This window comes from Nasonia vitripennis, chromosome 4 (assembly GCF_009193385.2).
Source record: "Nasonia vitripennis strain AsymCx chromosome 4, Nvit_psr_1.1, whole genome shotgun sequence".
In the NCBI taxonomy this organism is placed as follows: Eukaryota; Metazoa; Arthropoda; class Insecta; order Hymenoptera; family Pteromalidae; genus Nasonia; species Nasonia vitripennis.
Genome location: NC_045760.1, coordinates 22,828,848 through 22,854,643, shown reverse-complemented (window position 1 = coordinate 22,854,643; position 25,796 = coordinate 22,828,848). Strand labels below are relative to the sequence as shown.

The following is a 25,796-nucleotide window of genomic DNA, read 5'->3' as shown; positions in this document are numbered from 1 at the left end:
TAAGAATTTTAGTTTTAGTTAAAAAGGAATGCGTAAGAGACCTTTGCAAGTAAGCCCAATTTTAAACTATCTATTTGCAATAATTTGAAAAATATACTATATACTTGGCTCAAAATTTACAAATCTTTCTCTTTTTTTATACCGAATATTAGTACAAAGTTTAAGAAAATGAGACTATAATATAAAAAAGTTAGAAAATTCACCAGAACCCCACCTTAAGAGGTTGCCAGTGCATACTCTGCGTTTCAGAGCTGTAACAGTAACTAGCTTGCCAGGGTAGCCGATGACAAGGTCTAGGTGGCGCGCTCCGTGGGTTTTTGTGTCTAGGTGTAAAAATCATTCGAGGAAGGTGTCTAGAGGTACAGAGTGGCCTATAACGACGTCTAGGTAGTTAGCCTCGTCGTTTTTGGTGTCTAGGTGTAAAAATTATTCAAGGGCGGTGTCTCTAGCTAGATGTACAAGGTGGCTTATGACGAGGTCTAAGTGGTACGCTCCGTGGTTTTTGGTGTCTAGGTGTAAAAATCATTTAAAGGCGGCGTCTAGGTGTAAAAATCATTTAAGGGCGGCGTCTAGGTGTAAAAATCATTTAAGGCGGCGTATAGGTGTACAGGGTGGCCGATGACGAGGTCTGGGTAGTTCGCACCGTGGTATTTGGTGTCTAGGTGTAGAAATAATTCGAGGGTGATGTATATTAGAACGTCATACAAACACTATAAGTACAATGAAACGGGCATGGCAAGTGACGTAGTAATTATCTTGAGAGTTGTTCTATCATTGTTGATCTATAATTTTGTTGCGGAATATATCAAACTCGCCTAACCGTTTACTTTTTTAAGAGTTATGTGACAGATGCTGAAAAATCTAACCTATTTTTAATTCAAATCAACGATTAATGTTATTTGAGAATAATACAATTTTATATACATAAGTTTCAAATAAAAACACTACTTTTAGTATAATTATGTTGATATTGATTAGAGTATTAGTATAGAATAAAAATATAATGGTGTATTTATAAGGTGGGCCATGACCCTGGTAAAAACGTTCTCGAATATTTCACGATCGCTTGGCCAATTTTGCTAACATTGGCTAATGATTTTGGTAACGGCTAGCCAGGAAACCCTGACATTTTCTTACGGTTTTTTACAAATGGCTGGCATTCGACTAGTGCAATTTTTAAATTGTAAAAAAGTAAAATAAACTTTATTTACAGCACAAATAACGCATTCATAATGTTATATTATTAATAATCAAACGCTTAATTAAATATGCGTATATTAGGTTAGATTTCGGGTTTATGTGAGCATGGCTCGAGCAATGCGCTCTGTTGACAACTTTTTACCGACAGTGCGCCGGAATCACATAAAAATCCACCAGCGTGGCCAGACCTCACCCCATTTCGCGAAATCCGCTGGTGGATCATAATAGCCATTAGCCAATAGTACACGGACCGGCCAGAAGAGATCGTACTTTTTTTATTAGGGGAGTGCGTCACGCAATGAGGAAAAGGTGTTGCTCACATGATGATATCCTGCTATACCTCGTATGGTATATTTCTATCAAAATCGAAATAGTAAATTGCGTACCAAAGGTGTAAAGTAGGCTTTTTTAGACGGAGTGTGAATATCTACACGAGGTCAAAAAGCCCGCTTAGCCCTTGGTGCACACAATAGTTTTTGTAACGCATGTATTGATTTCTGCATTTTTGTGCCTATATAAGCGGAACAAAGGTGACTTTTTTGACACGAGCACAAAGCTTTTTTTGCTCGCTAATTTAAAAAAGCCCGCTTAGCCCCTGGTGCACACCATACTTTTTGTAACGCATGTATTGATTTTCGCGTTTCAAAATGCACTTGTTGAATTTCTTGCGAGTTTAGAAGATTTGCCAATGAATTGAGTAGCGGGCGCAAATGCGCGTTAATTCTTCGCTCGGGTGACAAACCTCCCACTCGTGTAGAATCAACGTTTCGCACGTGTATCGAACGTTATTTTTCGATACAGGGGCGGAAAATGTGCTTGAGCGCACACGGGGCGTGCGTAAAAGTGCATTTTACGCACACTGTATCGAAATATACTATTTGCGCCCGCTGGTCGGAAAACGACAACTTTTGTCCCTCATTTTAGGTCAAAAAAAAAAACACGAAAATCGTGCATGTGTTACAAAATAGTATATTGTGTACCAAGGGCGTAAAGTGGGTTTTTTAGACCGAGTGTATGGAGTTTGCAGTACAAATGCGGAGATGAGGTAGCATGAGCGCGTCTCTCAGCCGAAGACAAGAGGTCAAAAAGCCTACTTAGATCCTAGTGCGCTTGCTCATACACTGAGTAGATGTACCCATACTCGCTTTAGTGGCCCTCGCTTGCTCGAAAGATTCCGCTCTCGCGGGAATTACCGACTTTGCGCATTCGTATGGTATAGTGTACTATTTTCACTCCATTATTAAACTAGATTTTCTCCTAACTTCGTGGGCTTTGAAGAAGGCATTTTCATGCACGCTTTATTAATAATTGTTTTATTAATACTACCTGATCTGGATCTTCCTAAATTCTCGGGAATAAGAGATCCAAGTTTTGCTCGCATTCTGGTTTCCATTTTGACCTTTCTTGGAGGCAGTGAATCTGACATATCACCTGTTCATAAATAAGAATAAATTTAATCGCTTGGAATCGATCATTCATTTTGTGTACTGTGTAAATTTTTATTTTTATGCAATAGTTTGTTTCAGAGAGCATTCGGTTGTTTTGAAAAATTATTAAGAGTTTTCAACACACATTTTGCTTTCTTTCATACATATATTATTCTACTTGTTACTATACCAACATAAAGTTACATTTATATCCTCGATTATCAATTATAATGCAATATATCACTTTCTCTTAGATCTTAGATAGTAACAAGCAGTAATAATATTTATTTAATAGAAAATTAAAAAGTCGCCTCTCTACAAAATGTAGTTTTTTCATTAGAAAAAATAAATGCATACCGATAGATGATTTTTGGGACAGAGTGTCGGAGCCAGAATTGGTTCTTAAGAAGAGTTCGTAGAAGTAATTTTCTCGTTCAGTTGCATTTGGTGAATCTATTTGTTGGATTTCTCCCTGGTGCTCATTGAATAACTCTAAAATCTAAAGATGTATTGGTACAAGCAAATTAGTTATCTGATATGTTTGAAAGAATAATTCTTCAAGTCTTTATACTTTGGTACTGATAATTGGGCACCAGCATAGCGTCGCTCCCTACGAAGACTAGCACAGTTCAAATTTTCAAACGAAAACTAGCACAACTCACGATATGCCGCGAAGAGTAGCACAGTTCAGAAATGCCACCAAGAGTAGCACAACTCGCGACTTTATATTACTTAAAATGTGAGAATTTCACGTTTTTATTGGATTATTTGGTTGCTTAAGTTCATGAAAACCTTGGACAAAGAGAGACAAACCTCAAAGTTTTAAAAGATTTCGGAAATTTCTAAAAAAAGTGAAAGTTTAGAAAAAATGCTTGTAAAAAACTATTGTATTTGGAGGAAAACAATTTTAAATTCGGTAAAAAGTTGTCAATTGTGAATATGTAAAAATGTTCATTAAGGACAGGGACAATTTGAACAGTGCTACTCTTCGTAGGGAGCGACGAATAATGAATACAAAGATGGTTATACTATTAAACGCGTCACTCAGTTTCTAGTACACTGTACCGAAATATTACGGGTGTTAATGAAGCATTTTATTTCTTGATAATAGAAAATGAATAAGGAGACACTATTTGGGCTGGTCAATATGAGAATACATTTTTATATTCGGTAATTATAAGGTTTATTATTTATAACAGACATGTAAAAAAATTGGAGTCTGATAAAATTCAATTAAAATTGAATCTAGAGTAAATGTATAACACAACATTTAAGCTTCTTGTCACGAATTTCTTTCAAAAAGCTTAACTAATAAAACGAAAAGGAATAGTTAACCTCTTGTGGCAAATCTTGTCTACTGCATTTGGCCGTTATAAGAACGAGGATATGAACGGAACGATCTAGACTTCGTATTAGAGACGTAAATACTACGCGCCCGGCTTCTTCCACCAAATCCCACCAAGATAGAACATCTGGCACGTACAATAGAGATGGTAGCGTGTGTCGCGCAGCCTTCACTTTCTACAAAAAGAAATATACCGTTTTTCAGTAACATTCAATACGAACAGGGGGTATATTATAGTGCTCGTGTAACGCCTCGATGTATTCGCATGCACGTATAAATTTTGACGTGCAATGAACTCGCGAATCGAAAAGACGTGTTTATTTTCGACGCGAAAAATGTTAGCGAGTTTTTGATCTTAAGATTTTCATATTTTTGTACAGTTTAACTTGCGGTGCTAGAAGCATAGCATACTGTGCTTCAAAAGAATTAATAATGATTAACAACAAAATAATTTTTCATCGTAAATAATAGCTATACTTGAATAATTGATTCTTCAGCGGCTCTTCCTGTTTCTTCAAAGAGAGTTGTCACATCTAAGATATGACATGGTAGATGCTCCAGAGTGTGAAGGACAGCTGGCCCCAGATGACGAGTGTGACAATCGTCTGTTCCGCACAATAAGATTCTCGGACAATTCGTCGAATGCAGCGAAGCTTTCTTATATCTGTGCGTATTTAATGTATCGGCAATAACAGTATATTATTCGCTCAGGAAGAGAAAGATATCGTTTACAACAGGAAACGCTTGGGCTTTTTCAGACTTGGATGGTTTCTTACGAAAATGATGTGCTCAGATCCGTGCATAGATCTCTGCAAAGTTTTATGCACAAAATAGTGACCGTTTTCTTTTAATTCCCTATGAATTTTAAAAAGCAAAAAATTATGATGATGAGTATCTATCTAGTAGGCACTATAATCCGGATGATAATCCATACATATAGCCACTTATCAAATTAATTTTTTGCTTTTAGAAGTTTTCTGGAAATTTCAAAGGGGCAGTCTAAATTCTACGCAGAGGATTTGTGTAGAATAAACTTTGCCGAGATCTATGCACAGATTTTAACACATTGTTTTCGTCAGGGTGATTCGAGTATGATCTATATGACTTGAATCTTAATCCTAGCTTAGAAAAGTACATTTTCGCTCCTAATAATAATAACTTAATTTGTATAAGGATTCAGTTTTCCGGACATTGGCATTTGACAGATTCAATCTACTCGTAGGAACGAAGATTTGATACCCGACTCTATCAAATTAATACTTAACATAATGTACGGGTTGAAACTATTAATAGTAATATTTTATATATGTTCATGCGTATGGATTAATTTTCTTACGATTCATCAGAGTTTATCATTTCAGGGGGGCAGACAACATGCAAGTTTGACATGATATGACTCAACCGATCCTGGAGTAGTGGTCGTATTTCTGACGATAATGTTTTCACCGGTGCTATGCTAATGCGATGCGAGGCTGGCACTATGTTCTGTTGAGCTTTTATGAAGTCTAATTTTTCGACCTGCAATGATAAATAAATAAATACTAATTACAAGAAAATATTTCATTTGTAATTCGTACAAAAAGATGATAAGATCCGCGGCAGTTCATTAATATGTTCAATACTCGTATAATTCACTTGCAAGTAATATAATAAAGGCGCTTTTTTATTCAGAATTTTAATCAATCAGGATAATTTATGCAATAATTTTTATATAAGGCGCAAACAAATGTGTGGGAACCGCCTAAGTAGGTTCCTCACATTTTCGCAACCACACTATTTCAATGTTCATTCATTTACAGGATAGGAGCTAAAAAAATAAATAAGTAGCTATAAAAAAATGAACTTTTAAAAAAGTAAAAGGTTAGGCGAGTTTGATATATTTCCGCAACTCTCCGAGGTTAGGTCGCTTCACTCGCATGCAGTAGGCGCTTAGTATAGCCATTGTGGCACTCTATTTTTTTTCGGCTTCATTTACGTTTTGGTCTTTTTCTCATTGAAATAGCCGGTAAACTGAATTTTTAAGGGTACTAATCAATTTAGCATGCCATTCTCTTGCTAAAAGTATGTTTTTTTCACTGACTTATTATTTTAAGCATATTAAAAAACAATCTGAATCTCAAATTTTGCTGTCATCCCATAAGAGGAGAGCGTTTCCAATGTTAATGTTTTTGTTAATGTCTCGGTAACGGATCGATCAATCGATCTGAAATTTTCATGTGTGATGTATAAAGGAAAATATATATACTCATTTGGGGAGATTCTCATCACTTTGCTATATCCCCGGACCCTCCTTAAATTGCCCGACAAAAAAATAAGTATTTCGAAATCGCGGGAACCCAAGGGTTTTCCGGTTCTGAGTGGCCTAAGGAACCCAAAAAAGTTGGTCTGGGAGGTATGCCCTCAAAATTCAATTTCGTTCACTCAGACCCCCAAAAGTGTCCGGTTTTTAATGGATTTGCACATATCAGTAACCTCATTGCAGATTTTTCTACGCGAAACTTGGCAGAGAATATCCTGCACCATGTTGTATATAGGTAGAAGCTAGTAAATGCCCGAGTGCTGTAGCATTGTCACCTCTTTTATACAAGTTGAAGATAGTAGCTGGAGTCACTATTGGAGTTTTATTATTATTATGAGTCGACCAAGACGAGCAGAGACTTGTTGGCAATGGCTAGGGGAAACACAATGTCAGTCTGTGCATGCCACAGAGGCCATGAGTAGGACAAAAAGAGGGAAACCCCTACGTAATAGTGAAATAGTGCGTGAACATCGCGATTGTCCGAATTCAATTGTGCTTAATGCTCAAACTTTGAAACATCTATTTGTCCTGTTAAGTGAGAGCTGCGCCCCTAGCGGATTTGCAGGTGAACCCTCCACGATCCTCCTTCTGGTAAAAAATAGCATTATTAATCATTTTATTATTTATACGTTTTTATGAAACAAAAAATGTGAACAATAACATCAAAGTTTATAAGTGTCACGTGCCAATTGCACAAGATAATTATCGGATATTGGAGCAGCTATATACGAATACTTTTTGTCAACAGTTTTTTTAAAAATTCTCATATAGTCAGTTTCTAAGAACGTTTAATAGTCAATCTGTAATAAGTGAGTTCGCGGTAAGGAGTCATGGCGGACGCCGTCGGGTGCGGCACGCCAAATGTGTTCTCGCAACTTGATAATGTGAATAGCATAGATAATTTGCTAAATAATAAGAGAAAGAAAGACGAGAATAGTCTAACTTACTATCAGTTTGCCCCTGATTGGAAAAAGTCATCGAAAGTTAACGAAAGTCCTAATTTCGCGAAGAATTTGTCGAGCGAAGCAAAAAGAGGTTATGTTAACACTGCAATAGATGCGAGCAAGGTCAGTAAGTTAATGGAGATCAGGCGTGATCAAGAATTGGACGATATGAATAATAGTATAGCTGAATTGAATAGCACAGGTAAAGAGAAGCCGCGAGGCACTCTTCCTGATAACTTTGAAAGTCCTAACAATGGATTAACTAACTGTGAGAGACTAAGTAATTTGAATATTAATATGATGGGGAAATTTAGATGCCCACCGATTTTTGTTGAAAAGTTTGACACCAAACAACTGATCGCAGTTGTAAAAAGTATTCTAAATAAAGACGAGTTCTCTATAAAGTACATTAATGCAAGCAAGTATGCTATTCATAGTAACACGGAAGAGGATTATAAACGAGTTATGATTAACCTAAAAAATCAAAAGGTAGAATTTTATACGTATACTCCCAAAAGTCAAAAGCTGAAATCTGTAGTTATTAAAGGCATAAATGGTGACTTTACCAATGATGATATATTTAAAGAACTAAAAGATAAAGAAGCAGAAGGGGTGGAAAGCATTAAAGTAACGTCTATTAACTTCAAGAATGATTACAAAGCACATATTTTCATAGTTCAAGTATCGCCAAACAGTAATTTGAATAATTTGTTCAGAATTAAGAACTTAGCTCACCAAAAGGTTAGATGGGAACCATTAAGAAAGTCTGTTACAGTCCAATGTAAGAATTGCCAAAGGTTAGGGCACACTGCTATAAACTGTCAGATGAACTACAGATGTGTGAAATGTGCAGAAAAACATGCACCTGGACAGTGTTCGGTTGACCTTGTGCATGCAAAAAGAGAAGATTTGTACTGTGTGAATTGTACTGCTACTGGGTATTCTACGTCATACAGGGGCTATCCCAAGCTGAAAGTATTAGACGATAAGGTGAAAACAGAAAGTACAACAGCTATTATTAATAGAATGGGTAAATTAGAGAGTATCAGAAATGATCAAAACCAAATAAACGAGCACAGATCCTATGCCATGGCAACAGCAAATATTAATAAATATAGATAGTAAACAGATTGATCTGACCAAACAAAACGTGAAGCCCAACAGAGACGATCAAGGAGACAGTACCAATCAATAAATATGTCAACTCGACTGACAAATATGTAAATAGAAAAATTAAGAAGCTGCAAGATCACAAAAGTTATCTTATCACACAATTACATAAACTAAGGTTCAAGAGAGATGTAAATAGTTTATTTGAAAAAAAAAGTTGTGAAGAACTCTTGGAGAAGACTAAGGAAAATCTAGATAAGGAATTAAAAAAATTAATAAGTTCTTACTGGCAAGAAGCTGTTTCTAAAATCGTTCACAGGAATCCGGATAAATTTTTTCCTAAACTGAATAGATTTAGATATAAGAACGACCTTGCTCTGGATACGCTAAAAATCCCAGTTGCAGATTCCAAAATCTTAAACAGAATAAGTTTGGACCCAAATAAGGTAAATAAAAGCGATGAAAATATGAACGGCAAGAAAGAAATCACAGATGATCCACACAAGAAAATTATCAATAAGGTGATACAAGAATTCCATGCTCAGTGTGCAAGTAGTGGTACAATTTGTGACTTCTCTGATGCGAATCCAGCAACCAATCCTATTGTAGATGTGGATGGTCTATTGACTAATTTTCTTAAAGTAAATAGATTAATACGCAAACAGAGTAATACAATATCTACAAGCTGTGACAATGTTCCTAATATAGTACTAAAAAATATTACTTTAGCGGTAATAAGAGATTATACCATTATTTTTAATAATGCTATTAATAATGGGTACTTCCCTTGTTGCGAGGGGACAAGGTGTTTTTCTCCTCATATGTCGTTTGCAAAACTAATTTTAAACGACTGTTTAGGTGTAAAATAATATGAAATTTATTCACAAGAATGTAACTTTGGTGTAAATTATGTTGTATAGAATAAGTGTTGACGTGTATACGTATTGAGTGTGTGGATGTATGACTCACGGAGCCAGCTAATGCGTCTGTACTCCGCGACTGTCTAGTCAGATCTCCTGGTCCTCTGCTCGCAATCGGTAGTCCGTCGATCGCTTAATTTTGAAGTGTCGGGAAGGGGTAGTTTAGGGTACGCCTAGTGGAAATTTGAAGGAGCTGATTGGCTGAGAAAATTTGGAAATGAGGGTGCTGATTGGGTAGAAGAAAGTTTGTCGCGTTTGCGTTTTGTCGAGAAAAAAGTGCGCATCTTGAGCACACGTGTGAAGGGCTGCGAGCCGATCGTGGACCCGTTGACCGATGCAAAAAATCGTCCGTGTCATAAATCTGCAGATGCTCGAGAGCCGCGTAGGGACTGTCGATTCTGTCGGATTAATGAAAAATATGACTATATAAAAACTGTGCGCGTCTGAGTGCATTGTCTTGGTCACGTAGGACGCGTGGGTTGTTGATTCATAGAGAAATGTGTGTGTGTTTTGTATTTCTTTGTATGTAATTATGTGTATAGATTTACAGTAAATTGCGTTGCGACGCAACATCCCTAATAAATGGAAGATTGCTAAAGTTGTAGCGCTTAAAAAGAAGGGTAAAGATCCAACAGATGCTAATAACCTTAGACCGATTAGCATGTTACCTACAGTAAGCAAGATCTTTGAATGGGTTCTAAATGAAAAAATTATCGGTATATGTGAAAGGGAAAATGTGACCTCAGAGAATCAATTTGGGTTTAAAAGAAACCACTCCACAGTACATGCAGTGCATAAGTTAGTATCAGAAATGTGTTGGCATATTAATAATAGAGAACTAGTCGGTGCTTGCTTGATAGATTTAAAGCAAGCTTTCAACTCTGTGTGGCTCGATGGCCTTATGTATAAGTTTATAAGAAAAAAATTTCCATTCAACTTAACTAGATTAATTTGGAGTATGACTCATCAAAAAAAATTTACAACAGCCAGTGGGAATATGATGTCAACGCTGACTTTTGATATTCAAGATGGTTTACAACAGGGTACCATTAACTCTCCAGTGCTTTTTAATATTTACAATAGTGATGTAATTAACTTGTTTGACTTGAACAACGGTAACAGAACATACTCCATAGCATTTGCAGATGATTTGATAGTTTATGTGGCGGATAAGGACATTAATAAGATAAAATGTAAATTACACAACCTATTTAACAATATAACTAAGTATTATAAGAACTGGTTACTAGAAACTAATACTTCTAAGTGTGAAACTATTTTTTTTAGAGATAAATATGACAATGCCAAATTCTGCCAAAAAAGTCTGGAGAGACTTTCAAATTTGTGAAATTTCTGATAGTTCAACTCCTGTGCCACACAAGGAAATTGTGAAATATCTTGGTGTAACTATAGATAATACCTTAAAATTCAACCAGCATGTGAAGATCCAATTAGATAAAGCTCATAAGGCTTTTCAGGCTAATCATAAGTTATTCTATTCAAGTGCCTTGGAAGTAAAAGCTAAAATAATCTGTTATCAGCTATTAATCAGATCCATATTAAGTTATGCTAGCCCAATTTGGTTTAACATAAGCGCCAGTCTTATGGAAAAAATAAGGGTCTTTGAAAAGAAATGTTTAAGAGCTTGTTTAGACAAATAGAGATCCAGAAGACAATTATCGTTACAGGATTAGTAATTTTTAACATTTTAACATAAAAACATAAAAAATGTATAACATGGTAAAAATTAATAGATTTGATAATTTCATTATTAAATTAACGAGAAACCACATCAAGTCCTCATCTAAAGTTAAAAACAATGGTTTGATATGTAGACCATACTTTCCTAATGAGAAATATATGGCTAAAACTACAAAAACTGGATTTATGCCTCCCAAAGGTTTCTTATACCTAGATAAAATGAAAATGATCCAAAGTGACGATGGCACGCCTATCATCTATCATATAAGTAGACATATGGCCAACAAAAAGTTAATATATGATGTTAATACACCGCAGAGACTGGATCTAGTATACTCTACTGCGATACCAGACATGGACAAGAAAGCCTTCAACTTCAAGAAAAGATCAAGCTATTGGTGGCTAGAGGACATTATAAATAGTGATAATAGATAAGGTAATAATTATACGTAGCTATGCTCCGTAGTTTTTTCTTAACGGTTAGTTTAAATATTAAGAATAGCTCGTGCACTCCTGAGCATTTCACTTTTGTTTTGTTTTTTTTGTTTGTTTGAAAAATATAGTTAAAAATAAAGTTGGTTTTTTCTATCATTTTTTCTAACAGGGAACATCTATAGGATAAGACTCATGTTTATTTAGTCTCCAGCAAAAATGACATGTATTTATATGTACTGAATTATTATTTTCATACAGCGCCAAATTCTGTATCTCAACATTGTAAAATATGCTCTTGGTGTGTCAACGTTCACCAATGTACACTATATATGATTTGTGAATAAATGTTGTTTCATTAAAATAAAAAAAGTGAGTTCGCGTTAAAATATTATCTTAGTTGGGTCATGTGTTGTCGAGCCAACAGATTTATTCCAAAGATTTTCACCTTCGATCTATTTTCGAGTCTCGTCACATCCATAATTCAGCAAATCAATAATATTAATAAAAAAAGTCTTTTCTTTCGACATTGTTAAAGTCGCACATTCTATTTAGAGCAATTCAAAATTTCAAACAGCCGTTTGGGGGATCATGGAAGCTTTACCTACAAATCCAGTAGATGGTATCGTCTTACTTAACATGAAGAATTATGCTCTTTATTAAATATGCTATATACAAAACGAAAGACGAAAAGTATGGTTGAAACACATGTTGTGCGACCTCGACGAGATAACTGAAAAACGTCATAAATCAACGGTCCGGTAAGCCTCTTTCTAAGGATCGACCCTTTAGGATTATAGGATTTAAGGCATTCCATCTGCTCGCTGTAAAGTTTATTGTTTTATTTTTTTTCTGCCTACCCCTAGATAAAGAAACTACATCATGGCAGTTGGTTAAAATGCAGAAATTTTAATTTTTTCACATTATAATTTATAAGATTTATAATATCAAAAATATAATAAAAACCAAATAAGCTCGAGGCCCTATTGAAGATCTACTTGTTTTAAAATCTGGGATTGACTAGATACTCATAAGGTAAATTCAACATAACGTTATAGGTATCTAACCGAGCAATAGTATAGTTACAGCACGCAATAGGTATCGTTATTTAGGGCACTGCATCATCAATTAGAACGAAAAACAACGAAATTTTTTTTAAATATGCAATTAGCAAAAATTATGTAATTTTATTATTACAAATTTGAAAATAACAAAATAAGAAGAAGTGGTGGTAATCCAATTCAGCTATGGAGCATCATAAACAGTAAAATGGGTAGAAGTAAATAATAAATGAAATCACGTGATTGTATAATAATAAATAACCCAAAAAATAGTAAATAAGCCAAATATTGCAAATGTAATGAATGACTACTTCAGTCTCGTATAACAATTTTCAACAGTATTAAAACGCAAATCACTGTACGATTGTGATAAATTTCGGTACATTACTGTAGACTTGTATACGTTGACGTACATTCGCGTACGTTTTGGGTGGAAATCGGACATTTAATACAGCATTGTACGTCATCGTACGCAATTGTGCGCGAAAGTACGCAAACGTATACCTACGTACGCCAACATACGCCAATGTACGAAAAATTGCTGGAATATACTCATTTATACGAATATGTGCAGCTTTATACATTATCAGAGATAAAACAATTTTTATACGTCAAATTTTACGATTCTAAAATATACTCGCTTGTGCATAAGCGTACGAAGCGTACGCGAATGTACGCCAACGTATACGTGAACGTACGCGAACGTATGTACGACAACGTATGCGAACATATATACGTGAACGTACGCGAACGTATCTACGTGAACGTACGCGAATAAACGCGAATGTACGAGAATAAACGCGAATGTACGCGAAGGTACACAATTATACATGTTTGTACACAATTGTACAGAAAAGTAATATTTCTTAATTTTCTGATTTTTTTATCTGGAAGTACACAAGGGAATTTTTAATGACTCGCGGGAGATATTTTATTCATATTAAATGTTTTATAAAAAATATCCATTTATTTAATAATTATATCATAATTTAGTTTATATATTTAGTAAGCATTGCTTTGTTAACAGAACTCACAATATTTAAAAAAACTTTTGTTTAAATCAAATTATAAAAGAATAAAAATTTCGTAGCTCACAGCCAGTGTTTTGGTGTTATCATTTGGATGGAAAAACCGTATTGGCCCTCATTATGTGAATTTTATAAATTTTATTAATTTAAAACAACTTCGAAAAAATATACTACAGGTTAAAAATATTAAGCTGATATCACCTGATGATCAGCTGACGTTTTAGCACGATTACCAGCAGGTTATCAGCTGATAATCAATTGATTGTCATCTGTTTTTTTTTAGTAGGGCCATGTCCTAATAAATTACAATTTCCAATTTTTTCATACTACTTTAGTCGGTTATTATTACATATATTATTACTCATATTTCTTGTTTTGTCTGAAATATAATGTTTTTGATAAAGTAATGGTGATTGCTGATATACCATTAGTCTATAAACAATTTGCTGCGCAATACGATTATTAAATTTTTTTTTAGTAACAAACTTTTTTTATTTTCAAAATCAAATGTACTATTATATTAGCCAGTTTTCAACTGTATTGTTTAAATGTAATAATAACTGAATATTATAATACATGTACTGTTTACCGTATAATTTTTCAATAATATACATTTGCCTACATCTACGTCGTACGGTCTCGTACGTTCACGTATGTACATTCGCGTACGTTCGCGTATTTTTGCATATTTTGCCGTACATGCTGATCTAAATCCTTTTTTGTAAATGTACTCAAAATGTAGGATTTGGCACGATACTGTACAATATCTACGTACATTCGCGTACGTTTCTGTACAATTGTGTAAAAAATGTCCGAATTCCGCTCAGTACGTAACTGTTACAATGACGTACATTATTGTAATGTATTGCAAATGTTTTTTTACTGCCAACAAGATGAAAACAGAACAAATTAAAACCTTCAATATTTTTAAAAATACTGTCAATGCGAGGTCCAAATAACCTAGCTATAATGATAAGTTAATAAGTGATAATAAGGGCCCTCGAGCATATCGCTATAGTCAACTTTTATATATCTCTAAAAAAATTAACTTATAAAAAAGTAAAAGGCTAGGCGAGTTTGATTATTTTACGCAACGAAATTACAGATAGAAAAGAACTGAGATCAATCAAACAAAGTCAAGTTCATTGTATTTAATCGTAATGAAGCCAGGAACAACTCTCAAGCTAATTACTACGAAACTTGCCATGTTTCATTTTACTTATGGTGTTTGCATGACGTTTTAATACATAAAAAAAAATTTTTAGTTGTTCACCAATAAACAAAATGAAACGGACATGCCAATTTACTTTTTTATAAGTTAATTTTTTTAGAGATTTCAATCATTTTTTGTAAATATTTTAAGTATTTTTCATATTTGTCATAAAAATAAAATATAAGCATTTTTAGCACCTTTCGACTATGGCTTTTTTGCATAACATTTTTATCGCTAACATGAAATCACTGATTGTTCTGATATATACACCACCCTCGAATGATATTTACATCTAGACACCGAAAAACACGGTGCGAACTACCTAGACCTCGTCATCGGCCACCCTGTACACCTAGAAGCCGTCTTCGTATAATGTATTTACCTGGACATAAAAAATCACGAAGCGCACCACCTAGACTAGACTTCGTCATCGGCCACCCTGTACACCTAGACACAGCCCTCGAATGATTTATTTACCTAGAGCACCGGAAACTACGGTGCGAACTACCTAGACCTCGTCATCGGCCACCCTGTACTCCTAGACTCTGTCCTCGTATGATTTTCACACCTAGACACAAAAAACCACGGAGCGCACCACCTAGACGTCGTCATCAGCCACCCTGTACATATATCTAGCACTTATAATCCGCGCCACTTGATATGATAGAAGTGTGTGAGAAAGCAATATCCAACTACACTATACGTATAGCTAGTTTATAAGTGGCAAACTTCAGGGTCCTAACATTTTTGGTCTGGAGAATAACCAGATGATTTGAGCATTCGGAAATTACACATCCGTTCATTTTGAAAGTGAAACAGTTTTTTTGCCAATAGTAATTTTGATAGGTTGAAGGTTATTTATAGTTATATCGCGGTATACTCGCGGTATTTAGCCGGTATTTAGCCGGATTAAAAAATACTAAAAACGTATATATCGGTATATAAAGCAGGTCAAAAACATAACATCAATAATGACAGACCGATTTCACTTATATCCAACATTGCGAAAATCTTTGAAAGAATCATCTTTAAAAGGATGATATTATATCTAAGCATCAATTTGGATTTAGAAAGAATATTGGCTCTATAAGAGTGCGTTAAACTATATTACTGAAGTATTATATAATAAGGTGGATAAGAATAAACGAACGATTGTTATTTTCCTCGATTTGGCCAAGGCGTTAAATACTGTAGATCATAAATTGTTACTTAAAAATTGTTTGGTATTAGAGTTCCAGCTTTGGATCTGAGCTTTCAAGCTACCTTGATAAAAGATGTCGAACTCTTAAAATAGAAGATAGTGACAGTGATAACATGCTAATAAATACAGCCAATACAGGTGTCCCTACGGGTACTTACTATTCTGGGGCTTTTAATATAACATACAAACAATGTCTTAAAGAAGATCCCCCTGAACCTACCCTGTCATAGTAGAGGGTCAAATTAAAATGAGCAGATTCTTATTAGTGAATAGATATAATTGGCTGGCGTCGAATAAATTATCTCTGAATGTAGATCAGACAGTCTGCATGACTTACGGAAGCTATTGTAATAGTGTATACCGACACAAATATAAGTTAAAATTCAGGATCGGAAGATTGCTAGAGTTGAGAATTACAAATACCTGATGGGAATCGTGTTCGACTATAATTTAAGGTGGGACAAAAAAAACCAAGTACCTAGAATATATTTTTTATAAGATTGCAATCACTTGTGTCAACGGAAACTTTAAGAATTATATATTATGTTTTATTTTTTTAAAGTATGATTAGCTATAGAATCATAGCATATAGAGCGGAGTATATAAGAATAATCGAAATAGATCTGGTAAAGAAATTACAAAGCATAATTTAAAAAATAATAAAACTAGATTTACATATATTAGAAGTACATGATGACCCTTTAAAACTAGAGCAACGTTTTTCTTTCGAATCACTAAGACTCCATTATGTTATGATCTCAAGACACGGTTCCTAAGTTCTACTAATGTTACTAAAAATAAGAGCTTAATTATAACCAAAAATAAAAAAACAGTCTGCAATAGAAATTGATGTAACAAATCTATAATTATACTTATAATGTGCTGCCAAACAATCCAAAGGTATATCAGATATAAAATCAGGATAACATACTATTGTAACTGCGGTAAATCTACACATATATATTGTTTCTTTTAAACAAATAATTGTCGTTATCTTTTATACTGTTAAGCGTAATTTAATTTAGTTTTTTTTTTGTAACCCAAGCTCGCGAACAGGTAACTGTGTATACCTCTGCAAGATATGAGTATATTCTATTTTTACTTTGCACTATAATTTTTGGTACTAAATCATTAAAGCAGAAAATTTCAAAATATGAACGCGTGCAATAAGTCAGCAGCAGACAACAATTTTTTTTCTTAACACGTGCATGAAAAAGACCCGTTTCCATGCCTCTAAAGTGAATGGCAAGCTGCTCATTTCGAGCGTGCGGGAGAGAATGGCTATTCCCTCCCGCTACTCATAAACACTCAAAAACACTCAAAAATAATCAAATTTTTGAAAAATATTGAAATTTTTTGAAAGAGAGTGGTTTACGACTCAATATGCGCAACTTACCATTCACTCTATATGCATGAAAACGGGTCTTTACAGGCACTTGTCAAATAAGTACAGTGTGCAACAAGAGGGGGAGGGCAATTTCTACCTCGGTTGAAATTTGAGCACTTGTCTCCGTCTCGGGTGAAATTTGAGCACTCGTCTCCGTCTCGGGCGCTTTCGGCGCCCTCTACTTCAACTCGTGCTCAAATCTCACCCTCGTTAGAAACCGTCCTTTTCTCCCCCTAGTTGCACAATATACTATTCCCACTACCGACTTTTTTTTGCCCACTACCAAATTGTTTTGTCCGCAGGTAAAAAAACTGATACTTTACGGTCAATGGATACAAAAAACGCGGAAATCGTGCATGTGTTCTAAAAAAATTAGTTTTAAAATCTTATAGCTTATAGTATTTCCAAGCAATAATTTTGTTTTTTTTTTTATCAAACCTAAAAATTGGTTTATGCATATGATAGTTTTCAATTGTAGTAATGTAAGATAAGCGCTTTTAGCGAGGTCGCAGCATCAGTAGTTATCTGTGTGGTCGGATGACCCGAAATTATCTTTTGTTTGTTCAAGTGCTGCGCAGTAAAATATTGAAATCGATGCATAGATTTATTTTGCCATTTAAAATATTTGTTTTAAAAGATTTTCCACTCTAAATATTTATAAAAATTACAATTATCGATGTGTTAAAAAGCAGAAAAATTTACGAGTGCCCGTTATAAACTCGATAAAAAATCTGTCCTGTCATCTGTGCATGTAATTGTTGCCTGATATTTTTTCGGTTTATATAGTCTATTTTAGATACTATATATAATTACCCTATTGCAGATGTCAGTGCGGTACATTAGGCATTTGGAAATGTCAAAGGAGAAGACACTGGTAATATCATAAATATATAAAAAAATATATATACTACCGTTTGTAGTAGCTATATGAATAATTTTATTTTTACTCGTAGCGACAGAAATCTAATTGCAATAATCGTGAATAACTAATTAGAACGAAAGTTTTTATGCTATTCAGAGTTTCATAATTTGGATACCTTTTTGGTTTATTCGGCATGTATACATCTTTTTATGCGCACCATTTATATTATTTTATTATAAATACATTTTTTCAAAATACAGCATATACGTTTGTTATTTAAATATTTGTTTCTATACTTGTAATTTTAAACGCGCTTCGCGTGTTCTTCTTGTATTAAAATTGGACGAAAAGTTATTTATTTTTTGAGATATAGCAGATAAATCTATATCTCAGCTATATCTAGCTATATCTAAATATATTCGAAAAGCATTTATTTATACAACACATATTTTCTAGAAAATAACAGTTAAAAAAGATACCCATTTTACGACTTTTTAATGAAATGCAGAATCAGGCAACGGACTCAGCTTCTTTTAGCTAACTGTATATAATAAAATCCATGTACAATAATGCTTTCAGAGCAGAGAGAGACCTTAATAATATATAGGATGTTCAAAGATATAAGACGGATCAATCTGGCTTTGTTAAGCTATAATACGTCCAAATCAAAGATCCCATTTATTTAATATCTAGAAAACATCATTATCTATTTACATTTTTTACTTATTGTATTGGGCTTTTCTTAGGCTTTCTTATGATCTACTGCCAACGATTTTCATATTCTGCTCAAAATACGTATACGAAATTTGTATATCTTTGTATACAGACCTTGAAAAAAACTGCTAGGCTATAATATAACGCAGTCAAACATTTTTGCGAATACTTTCTATGGATTTTTATATTTATATTATTTAAAATAGCCAATTTACATATATTTTGCGCAAAATCTTGTACTTCTATTTGATCGAGGTCGGTCAAGTCCATTCAGCATCGCATCAGCTAATTCATCAATTTGATGCTATCAAAAAAGGTTCTCAAATCCACAACCATTACATCACGGATTTAGCTAAAACGGTAGGGCCTATTTTTTTTAATGTGGGCCTATACATACAGGTATTAAACTATGTCTTATAATATATTTTCCTACCTAAAAGTTTCGATCGCTTGATCTCAAGAGAGTTTTATTTGTTGCCCAATTGGTCAGTTAAAAAATGACACTTGCTCTGGACGAATTTGAACTATGGCATATTTTTTACATACATATATAGAAAAATAAATAAGTAGAGTACCCTGATAAAAATAAACCAACCAAACTGTCAGTCCAACTTAATGTGCTGACAAAAGCACGCTTATTAAACAAATTTTTTCGTTTTTTCGAGCTATCATTACCAAAATAATACGTAAGAAGTTAAAATCCTGTGTGAATATGATAGTTGGTGTGTGTGCTTTACCAATAAATCAACGAACGACCGTTTTTCGTAATCGACGTTGCGCCAATAGTGAATTTCCCTGAAAAGTGTTGAATGTCCGTGGAATAGCCCGTAAAAGAACACGCCCATAACTCCCAACAATTTATATCCTGTAAATTCAAATGCAGTTTTTTGTAAATATGGTTGCATTCACGAGATGTTTTTCGCGCAGTCAATTCGAATCAAACCGGTGATTGACAGGCAAAACGACATAAGTCTACTTTTCGCGAAAAACGAGATAACTGTGGATTTCATATCTTCAAAAAGTCCCTTTTCATCTAAAAATTGCTGAAAGGTTGCCCTAAAGCTACGGTATACTCAAGAAATAAGTCTATAAGTCTGATTTTTCGAGTTTGTTCCTGGCATAACGACACAAGTCCATTTTAAAATGAGTTTTCTAATGTGATGGTGGCTTCTCCGAGACTTGGTTTTGCTGATTTAAAACAAAATATTTCCTTTTAACCCGTTTCCAGACATTCCAAAGGTTATATGTTTCAGAAAAACAAGAGTAAAAAAAATAATAATAATAAACAACAACAATGTACTTATGTCCTTTAGTATTGCTTTAGTTATGGGCTTGCAGGCTGGGAATACAATTTTGGAATTGTTTTGAAAGCTTATTCAAGTATGTTGTATGACTGATGAGCCGATTGTCTCGCAAAAAGTCTTCTATCTCGTTTGCTCTGATCTTACGTATAAGTCAGAACATTATTGAAACCGCTTTTTCTCAAAAACACGAAAAGTGGACTTATGTCATTTTGCCCGTCGGTCACAAAAACATACGCTATCGAAGTACGATCAACTATCATGAAAAATCATAAATAATATATAATATAAAACTGACGAAATTCATATGATACCATAAATTATTTCGAATACAATAAAATTGTATAATGTTAGTGCATTGGGCATGTTAAAACTATCAGATTCAAAATTTTGAAGTGTATATTTCTACAGTACAGCTTTTTGACCTCGCGTGGTTGCAGTACTGGTCTTCAGCTCGTGCTAGCTCGCCTCGACTCGTCCTGCAAAATCCACACTGGGTGTAACACGCCTTTTTGGCACACAATATACTATTTTTGCTATACAGATATATTCGACTCGATTACATGATTATTCCGAATATGATAATTAGTTTTGATATCGCAAAAGATATTAATGAAAATGAAACGTAATTCGAATCTCATCTTTTCCTTACTCACTACTGCATTACTATATTGCAACCGTTAACATTCTTTAGATATGCACGCTCAGCTTATACTTCAATAAGGCAGTGAAGGAATAAAAAAATTCCAGCGTATGTACACTGCGCGTGAATTGATCCACGGTATTATTACTGTCGCTATGACTGTCGCTATGACAGCTACATGAAAACTCCTCCTTTGTTGACTATGGCCTTGTGATTTTTTGTGACGGTTAGATTTGGTAACAATACCGTAGATCAATTCACGCGCAGTGTACATATAAGAAAGCATAAGATCATCGTTGGAAAGTTAAACTTTTATAGATTATTCTTCGGTTGTAATAAAATGGTATACATTCAAACTAATGCATTCACACGTCATCATCGATATTTTCTCGGTTAAAAAGAACGAAACTACAGAATCAGCAAAATGTAATAAAAATAATGCCGCAAAGATTCATAAAACTGCATTAAAATTACCCTTATTAAGGATATGGTTTTGTTTCTGATTTCGACGGTACAAATATATCATCGCTCCTAATGGCGCAGTCTGGCACAGGTCAAATTTTTCAACAAAAACTAGCACGACTAAAAATTATCCACAAGAAAGGTAGCATGGTAGTTCGAATATACCACGAAGACTAGCACAATCCAGGAATTAACACGGGATTTGGGTGAGTCAAATAAGATGTGCCGCACTCGTGATGGAAAATTTGAACTGCGCTAGTCTTAGTGTAACGGAGTGATGCTAAAGCGTTTGACATTTCTAAGAAGTAACTGAAAAGCGATACTTTAAAATATTGTTAAAAGTGGGCTTGAATTAAAATGAAAACAATTAGCAATATTAAATAAATAGGGTGATAAATCAATTTATATAATTAGAAAGATTAAAGATGAAGGATTGCTCTAAGATATAAATGCTGAAATCGATTAGGACTAGTAAGTAGTAACAACAACAACAACCAATTCCTTATTCAACTATACAGTTGAGAGTATGACCTCTAACCTTGCGATTTTAAAAAGTTGAATTATTTGTCTAGTGCAAGTGTTCATGCAATGGTTTTTTTTCACCAGTATAATGTTGACTGAAAATTGCTCCCAAGAAAAGAACCAGGTTTCGGAGAAATATTTTCTATCTGTATCAGGAACTGTAAATTTTATTTATATTATAATGGAATGCATTCTATGTTAGATCATACTATAATAACAAAGATAAATTAGGCTGTGCATCGGCTGCGCATGAGTTGTCGACATACACACAACCCATGTATTTCCCAACCGACACGCTGTTTGTCCAAGCCTGATGAATGCTCAGGCGAGAACAGGTTGTGCGCGTACAGTAGAGTGGGGGTAAGAATTAAACGTTGCTCTTTTTTCCCGACTTGGTGGCGATCAAGTATGCACTTTGTGCTGGCGTGTGTTAAAAATAAGTTTACATTTTCCGTCGTAGGAATCTGCTTTACTCGCATCAATTCTTATGCAGAGAACGAGTTTTAAATGTAAATATACTACTTGCGATTTGAGTCTCTTAGAAATAAGTTACAAATACAGTTACAAATAAAATGTTAAATTTTGATAGTACCTTTAAAGACCTTTCGTTGATATGATACTTGGATTTAGTTGTGTATATTTGGGGATAATTCCTTCGAACACAGCACATAACAGCTTCAGTACAAAGGGCTTGAAGATCGCTACCGCAGAAGCCGACAGTTTTTGATGCCAAATATGCAAGGAACTTCTGTGGGGGTTTTTGTTTCCAACTTTTCACGTGTATCTAAAGTAATAAAGTAAAATAATGGCCATTTCATAAATCTACTTAAAATCTCGTAACATTTTGGGTAAATCATAGTATTACCTTAAAACCATATTCTAGTAAATATTTAATCATGTACGAAAAATGTGTAACAAAGTGTAAGGAATCGTAACATTGCATTATTATTATACATAATATATTGTTGCTATGCACGAGGCAAAGTTTTGCATCACCCGGCTTTTGGCCAAAATTTGGCCTAAACATAGCGACCCCAAAAACCCTCCAGTATCTACGGACTAACCGATTCTGACCAAAATAAAGATTCGCAGCGACAAAAGGCGTTAAAAGTCAACCCAGAGTGTGTCGCTGCCAGTGCGGGCTACATTGAATCAGCCATCGTGAATTTCGAACAGATTTTTTCTTCTGTTATTAAAATCGCAACAGAAAAACATTTCAAAGTGTCTGTAACCAGCAACTTACTTGGTGATATTATAGTTACAATATCCATTACACTTTATTATATTTTTTGTAGTAAAATTTAGCATGCATTGAATAAATATAATATAAGTTCGTGGTGATGTCAACGCGCGTGAGCAAGCTGGATACCGTAAAATATCTACATCATAATAATGTGTATTGTCGACCGGCATTATAGCAGCCTAATATGTAGCAGACCTTTTAGAAGTTGGAAGCAAGGAGAGGTCAGGATTTAATTTCATGAATTATAGTTAAGTTAGAATTATATAAATTCCATATTGTGTATGTCGATATAAAAGTGCGAGTTTTTTTCATTGAGATGAAGTTTTTAATCCGCTATGACTTTTATTACTGTTCCTTATATCTCATTATAGCTATAATAACTGATTGCCTTGTCTCATAAATCCGAACCATATTTTTTCACTTTATTCCGACCTGGAGATACTTATTAAATTACTATCTCAAAAATTAATTTTAGCATAATTTATCTCAGCCCTCATAATCATATACCATGATCAATTGTCGACAGAGTGCGCGCGCGGTTTCTCCGTTATTTAAAAACTATTATGTTACTTCTTGTATATTGGATTGAGTTAAATCGACTGAAATATTATAATACGAAGTACGTTTTTTGACTAATATGGATTCTGATAATATGGTTATAAAGTTTATGCAATTATTTAACTGTAAAAATGAAATTCATATGTTGCTCGGCAAAAGTTGCCAGACTCCTGAGATTGTTGTGAACAACAAGTTATTTTTCTTTCTTTATCGTTTTTCGTTTTTTTTCTTTTAAGGAATAGCTGGCGCGTAAAATGACGAAAGCAAATGGAAGGGAGCGGAGGCCAGCGGGGCTCGTAATGGAAGGCGACGCGGGAATGGGTCTGGGTCGGCGGGACAGGAGCAATCTACCGAAAGTATATCCTTTCTGGCGGCGTAGCAGGGAAGGGGGAAGTAAAGTTCTCGGTCAAATCTGCCGGGTCTCCGCAGCGCGGGATCAATCGCGTCGGGTCTATTCGTGGCTCCGATGACGATGATCTCGGAATTGTTGTCCAGGCCGTCCATCAGAGCCAGCAGAGTCGAGACGACACTGGCGTGCACGAAATCCTGACGACTCGATCTTACGGGTGCCAATCCGTCGACCTCGTCGAAGAAGATGATGCAGGGCCGGCTTTGCTGCGCCTAGTATATTACAGACAGACGTTAAACGAGCATAGTCGTCGACTCGAAAGCTCCGAGAAGCGACGAGGGCGAAAAAGACTAATTAGCGCGCGGGATGCATATACTTAAGCGGGAGCAAAGGGGAAGAGGTGCCAACCATTTGGAAAATTTTCTGTAGCTTCTTCTCGCTCTCGCCAACCCATTTGCTCAGGCAGTCCGACCCCTTGCGCGAGATGAAAGAGACCTTTCTGTCTGAATTGCTGCACTCTACTGCCAACGCGCTTGCCACCAACGTTTTTCCAGTGCCTGTAAATGGTACAAAAAATTGAAGGAAAAAATATGGTCTTCGTGAGAACATGTGTTTTTTTTGCTCTATGCGAAATTCAAGCTCAATTGTAACGGCCGAATTCATTTTTTAAGCATCATCGATAATAAATCCTGCTGTTGATAAGTGGTGGCTCATTTTTGTACCAAAAATCCAAGAAAATAGTCAACTACACGACTTATATACACAATTTTAATGCGCAATTAAAGAAAAGGTTGATAGAAAATAACACTCACGACGTTTCGAGAATATTTCAGGTTACTTTTACTCCAAGATGCAGGTTATCTTTTTAGATGACGAGCGTGAATACTTACATCACTAGTGGAGTGTTCATTCAAACTCAAGCTTATCAAGCTATCAGTTAGACCAAAATTACCTGGCGGCCCGTAAAAAAGGAGTCCTCTTGGTGGCCGAAGATTGAATTTCGCGTAAATGTCCCCGTACATAAGAGGGAACAGAACCATTTCCTTGACAATTCGTATGTGCGTTTCGAGACCGCCGACGCAGGAGAAATCCTTTACTCCCGACATTTTTTACGGCTTTTTTTTCGTCGGGTGCGCAAGAAAATAGAAACAATATCACTTTACACCTCTTGCCACAGAACCAGAAACAGTTTAGTCCGCGGGGATGGATTTTTCCACACGCTGGTCATCGTTCCATTGACAATAATTCCTGGATGAATAAGCAATATCACCAGCAGAATTTTTATTCAAATCACGAGCATGGCTTGGTTCTTTTCTTTGTTCAGAAAGTTGCACTGGAATTTATACGAAAAAGGCTGTTAGATGTTTTCACGGTGAAATTTCATAACCTTGACTTTTCGTCGTGTTGGCGCGGCGGTACAAGAAAAAAAACACGCGAGATTTTGTAGGATTCGAAATAGAGTTCTATTATATGATTATCATTTGAAAGTAAAAAAAAATAAGCTAAGACGGAAGTATTTGAAAGATGCATTTTTAGCGTACAATGCGTTTTTCCAACAAGATCTTTCTGCTATACGGTTATCAAAAAGTGATACAAAAATTTACGCACACACACAATTTGAATTTTGAAAATTCGGCAATGTTAAATTAAGAAAAATATTGTTCTCAAAGTAATATAAAGTATATAATTTAAATATCTACCATTATCATTTACTATTATAATTTGGTTAATAATGTGGCTACATCGTCTTTAATTTTAAATTAAAACTTCAAAAACCGAGTCGAAACCACGTTTATTTTCATTAATTTCACGGAAGTATTAATTAACAAGTACAGTTAGTTAGTTAACAAAGTTATTTATGTGTACGGTATACG

At 34.8% G+C, this 25,796-nt stretch overlaps 1 protein-coding gene across 2 annotated transcripts in view; it reads right to left on the bottom strand.

The window, feature by feature from the left end:
• Nucleotides 1-25,415, bottom strand: part of LOC100120296 (ATPase family AAA domain-containing protein 2-like) — a 35,718-nt gene extending 10,303 nt beyond the window's left edge. For both annotated transcript variants that reach the window (XM_031929802.2, XM_031929803.2), the window contains exons 1-9: nt 24,875-25,415; nt 24,331-24,479; nt 23,925-24,194; nt 22,365-22,556; nt 5,309-5,490; nt 4,450-4,636; nt 3,963-4,148; nt 2,985-3,126; nt 2,527-2,631 (exon numbers count right to left, since the gene is read on the bottom strand). In XM_031929802.2, coding sequence (XP_031785662.1) covers nt 2,527-2,631; nt 2,985-3,126; nt 3,963-4,148; nt 4,450-4,636; nt 5,309-5,490; nt 22,365-22,556; nt 23,925-24,194; nt 24,331-24,479; nt 24,875-25,028 — 1,567 coding nt within the window. In that variant the 5' untranslated portion in view covers nt 25,029-25,415. The remainder of the gene's footprint in view (nt 1-2,526; nt 2,632-2,984; nt 3,127-3,962; nt 4,149-4,449; nt 4,637-5,308; nt 5,491-22,364; nt 22,557-23,924; nt 24,195-24,330; nt 24,480-24,874) is intronic.
• Nucleotides 25,416-25,796: the final 381 nt, after the last annotated feature.